The following is a 5,656-nucleotide window of genomic DNA, read 5'->3' on the forward strand; positions in this document are numbered from 1 at the left end:
AAATAGAGGATCCCTGCAGACTTTAGAATGAGCTGGTTGCTGCACTCCCATATGCACAAGACACGATTATTCTTAAGCTAAAACAACAACAGAAATAGCCCCTTGTGGCTGCCTAAGTTCCCTGAAGATGAAGCTGATTGATCTCAAAGATTGTGGAAATGTTCAATCTTTGACCTTCTGGGAGGAAATTGAGGAAAAGATAAAATTAAAGACAATCCATGAATGAACAGATCAAATGTGATGAGTGTATACACATGTTTGTGCGCACATGTGTGTGTAAATATTTTCAGTCTCAAGAAAGGAGACTCTGGCATCTGTCACTGCACTGGTGTATTGGATGGACACCATGATAAGTGGATTAAGTCAGGCACAGAAAGAAAAGTATTGCATAAACTGACTTATATGTGGAGCTTGGGACAAAAAGTATTCAAGTTAAAGATACAGAAAATAAAGTGGTCCTTATTAGCAGGCAAGTTGGACAGAGAAAATGGGGAAATGTAAGTCAAAGGACAAAAAAAACAGGAAATGAGTCTGGTGAAGAAGTCCAAGACATCATATATATGTGAAAACTCTACTTGTTAATTACATGTTGTATCAAGATTTGTTGAAAGAGTAGATTTGATAGAGTGAAAGAAAAAAAGTTTCTATAAATGATAAACACTTTTTTTTACTCTACTAACCTTTTAATCTAATATGTATGTTATAAAAGCATATTATAATCCTTAAGTATACACAATAGCATTTTTTAAAAACATAATCTGAAACTAATTGCGGAAACACTGGTTCAAACTCCAAAGGCTCTTATCTTCAAGGCATGACTCTGTGAGAGCTGGAAGAGACTTTACGCCTGGCTGGAGTTATGAAACCATGAGAGGGGCAAAACACCTGTTGATGATGTCCTAGCAAAATCTGAGGGGTGTGTTTCAAAGCTTGCCCAGGCAGGAAAGTCTGTGAGACTCTGATCTCCAATAAACTAATCAGATAAAGCTAGAAAAAGTGTCGTGGCTCAAGTGGTAGAACACTAGCCTTGAGCACAAAAAGGCTTAGGGACAGTCGCCAGGCCCTAAGTTCAAACACCAAGACCAGAAGAGAAAAAAAAAGAAAGAAAGAAAAACAAGGTAGCTTGTTTGTTACCAGGAAGCAAAAGCATGTTTTTGGAGGGAAGGCAAAGGAAGAGGGGCATAAATGGTGGGAGGAAGAGTGAACAATGCAGTCATTATGTTTTATGTACAGTATATAAAAAATGGACAGCATAGTGTGAGGCTAAGAATGGAAGGAGGAATGAGAGAGGTGACACGATCAAGATACATAGTATTCATAAGCTGATTTATGCAACTGTAACTTCTTTGCATCACTAATTAATAATAGAATTCTTTAAAAATTAAAAAGTAGCTTGCCAGGAATATTGTGAAATTCACACATAGCAAAGACAAAGAAATCACAAAATCATGAAAATAATGGGTCTCACTCCTGTACATTTATCAAAGGAATCTAAGAGTACAATAGAAATGCCTGAACATCTTTGATCACTGTGGCATTACTCATTATAGCCAATCAGCCTAGGTGCCTATCAAACAATGAATGGATACAGAAATTATTAAATATTTACACAGTTGCACATTACTCAGGATAGCTAAAGCAAAAAAGGGCTAGGATTGTGATTGAGGTGGTGCCATACCTTCCTACTAAGAACGAAGCCATGAATTTAAATCCCAGTATCTCCAAAAAAGAAGTATTTAATACACATGCATAACATGTTTCAATCATAATAGTCCCCAGTTATGCTCTATTGCCCTCCTCACAACTGGTCCTTTTCTTTTTCCTTTTCCTAATAGTACCCTCCTCGTAGTCTCATTCAGTTTCAAAATCTTGATCCTGCACATATGATATTTGTTTTCTTGGTCTAGCCTATTTGCCTTAACATGACCCTCTCCAGTTCCATCCTTCTGATCTTGTTCTTCCCTGTGGCTGAATACTACCTCATGTGTCTACATACCACATTGCCCTCATCCCATCATCCCCTGATGGGTAGCTAGGCTGAGTGGGGGGATGGCAAGGGAAGGATAAATGGAGTAGGGGGGAAGGGTTAGAGAGGGAGTAATAGAGGACAGTGGGAGGGATGGATTTAATCAAACATGATGTATGTACATGTGAACATGTTACAGTGATGCTCCTTAACATTTGCAATTAGTAAACACATAATACATATAGTCAATTAGCATATGTAAATAAATAAAATATGAAAAAATGACCAGAAGTAAAATAAAATACTAAACCAAACAGTAAGCTCATCTTCAGTGCATTACCTATGTGACTATTTTTCTTCCTTCTCCTTTAGGTATCAATTGCGTGATTATCATTTCCAAACATTTTACATTTTTATACTTTTATTTCATTTAGAGCTATATTTCATTTTATATTTGTATTGTACATGTATATTTGTAATATTTATTTTATGTATTTATTCGTATATTCTAAAATAATTTGTTACTGTGAAATATGTTTTATGCTTTACATAATAATGTTATGGCATATCATTTTTCTGCATCTTGAATTTTGTTCACAATTACATCTCTGAAACATATCTCTGTTTACACATATAAATCTGGTTATATATTACTTCTACAAATTATATTTATTACACATTTTATGTTTATTATGTAAGTTATGCTTCATTAAGGTTATAAATTCAAAGCAATATAGACATTGTATTTCATATACCGCTAGTTTAAGCTAAAGTTGTTAGCTCTAAATAAAACTTTATCATATTTTATATGTTTGTTTTTCTAAATATATATTTCTACATGAATAACTATACATTAAAATAATTTCAGGTCACTTACAATGAAGAAAATAATTGGATGATTAGAAAGTATGGATCTTTAAAGATAGAGCTAGGTATATATAGGTATGCGTATATCTATTTGTCAATAGATAGAAAGTTATAGCTGGATATATCTAGGCATGTATGTGTGTGTATATACACACATACACACACACACAGAGATCATTTTTAGTTGTACTAAAAATATTGAACTGAGGGTTTTGTGCTTACTATGGACTCTGACACTTGGGTCATGGTCCCAGTATATCTTATTTTTTGGAAATACTAAAATTTTAATTCAAGACCTCATCTTCACATGGCCTGTTTGATCAACTAGTTTCAAACCATGATCCTCCATAACTCAGCCTTTTGAATAGTCAGGTTACAGATGTGAGACACCAGCACCTAACTTATTTTAGGTTTGTTTTTTTTTTTGTAGGTAGATCAGATTGGCTTCTCACTCACTGTCTTCTCACCCCAGACTTCTAATGTTGGGTTTATAGACATGTATCACTATGTCAACCTTCTGTTCTTCTCTATTTACATTTTGATTGACCTATCAAACTAACAAAAGCTTTTTAGATTATCATCAACAGGTGTCAGGATCATCTTTCTTCCTTCATTACTCATTTTTTTTTTACCAAATTGCCCTTAAAAAGGGACTTGAATACCCTACAAACCCATAAGAATTCCCAGTTTAAGCTTTCAGTGGCTGTGGATTTATTAATCATTTTCAATGGAAAAGGGGTAATGACATTGTTACCTAAAATTATGTACAGGAATAAATTTCTTGGAGCCTATCTGGTTATTACAATAGCAAAGAGATCTCCATTGAGGACCAAGAGCAAACTTTGCTTTAAAGTCAGAAGCCACAAACATTTACATTTTCAGTAACTGCTTGGGAAACTTGTGCCATAGTTTTCCCATGCAATTATGTCCTTTTAGCTGTTTCTGAATAGACCACCTAGTAATCAGCCTTACCAATTCAAACTTAATCCTAGGTCCAGGAGGCCTGGGGCACACTGGGCTATGGCTATTTCATCTAAGAAAAATGCAAAGATGAATGAGTAAATAGATGAATGAATGAATGGATGTGCATTTATTCTCACTTCCCCCAGGTGATAAGTTAATAGTTGTCTTCTTCCCACTTATCTCCTACTCTGATCACATGAGACTTCTACACATGGAAAGAATAAATCTCCGCGGTTCTCACTTTCAGATGTAACACATTGCCTCCTGGCTTGCAGGTCTCTTCACAGGGTATATTTCGGTAATGTTACAGGGCAATGGAATTCTGTAGACTTTACAGGTTGGAATGCATAGCTCTAAATACTTAAAAATCTCAGGTAATACATGATCCGGGCTTGCTAGTATTAGCACCAATCCAAGGACAAGAGGTGCTGAAGGTCAAAGGTAAATTACATTTCCCCTCTTGTTCCTTGAATACCCACAATGTAAGGTTACCTCCTCCTTGTAATAAAAAAGTCCAATATCCTCAGGCGGATCTGTTTGGTATTGATGCCATAGACAATGGGGTTGAGGACAGGGGGTACAAGGAGATAAAGATTTGCAAGTATAATGTGGACCTGAGGAGGTACATGGTGGCCAAAACGGTGGGTGAAAAAGGAGAAGAAAGCAGGGATGTAGAAGACAAGGATCACACAAATGTGGGCTCCACATGTGCTAAAGGCTCGGAACTGGGCATCCTTGGAGGGCAGACGCAGCACAGCCTGCAAGATCAGGACATAGGAGGTGGCAATGAGGATTACATCCATGCCAGTGACAGAAAGCGCAACAGTCAGGCCGTAAATGGTGTTGGGCTTGATGTTGGCACAGGCTAGCTTGGCTATACCCATGTGCTCACAGTAGGTGTGTGGGATGACCCGATGCCCGCAGAAAGGTAAGCGCTCAACGAGAATGACAAAGGGGAAAACAAAGATGAGGCCACGAATCACACACGCTAGGCCAATCTTCCCAATCCTGGTGGCATTGAGGATGGATGTGTAATGAAGTGGACGGCAGATGGCCACGTAGCGGTCAAAAGCCATGGCTAACAGGACAGCTGATTCTGTGGCAAAGACCGTGTGAACAAAAAACATCTGGGTGAGGCAGCCATGGTAGGAAATGGCATGGTACTTCAGCCAGAAGATCGTTAGCATTTTGGGCAGTGTTGTCGAACAGAGGACCAGGTCAGTAATGGAGAGCAGGCAGAGGAAGAGGTACATGGGCTCATGCAGTGATCTGTCTGTCACAATGATGTACAAGATGGTGCCATTGCCAACCAGAGCAAGGATATACATGGAGCAGAAGGGGATGGCGATCCACACATGCTGGTCTTGCATTCCAGGGATTCCCAGTAAAATGAATGTGGAGGGATGGAATGCTGTGTGATTGGGGACCAATACTGAGAGCATGCTGAAAGCTGAAGAGAGGTCCTGGTCTTCCTGCAAGCAGATAGACAATGAACTTGTGCCATTCTAAAGGCCATTTCTTTCCCCTAAATACCTGTGTGATTTCTTGTCTATCCTCTGTACTCATCAATTCTACTCAAATTCCTATCTCCCTCACTTCCTGTTTAGGTCATTGAAGTGCTTTGATGCTTTGTGCTCCAGAACACTGAACTCTATAGATTTCACATCAACAGACTGCCTCACCCTATCACGACCAATTGGATTTGACAATAAGAAACATCAACAGGAGGTTAAAGAGAGGGTAGAACAGTGAAGTCCTCTAGTTCCTTTCAAGCAAAGTTGTTGGAAGCTTCTTGCATCCCTGTCAAAATAGGTTTTCTGGCTCTGTTTTCTTGACCTAACTTCATCTTCCTCTAGTCCA

At 38.2% G+C, this 5,656-nt stretch overlaps 1 protein-coding gene across 1 annotated transcript; it reads right to left on the reverse strand.

Annotated features, from left to right (window-relative positions):
- Positions 1 to 4,284: 4,284 nt before the first annotated feature.
- On the reverse strand, positions 4,285 to 5,238 carry LOC150053332 (olfactory receptor 52D1-like). The gene has a single exon (XM_090348605.1). The coding sequence runs from the start codon at positions 5,236 to 5,238 to the stop codon at positions 4,285 to 4,287; it is 954 nt and encodes a 317-aa protein (XP_090204731.1).
- Between the last annotated feature and the right edge of the window lie 418 nt (positions 5,239 to 5,656).

Source organism: Megascapheus bottae, chromosome 16 (assembly GCF_031878675.1).
Source record: "Megascapheus bottae isolate mThoBot1 chromosome 16, mThoBot2.hap1, whole genome shotgun sequence".
NCBI classification, from domain to species: domain Eukaryota; kingdom Metazoa; phylum Chordata; class Mammalia; order Rodentia; family Geomyidae; genus Megascapheus; species Megascapheus bottae.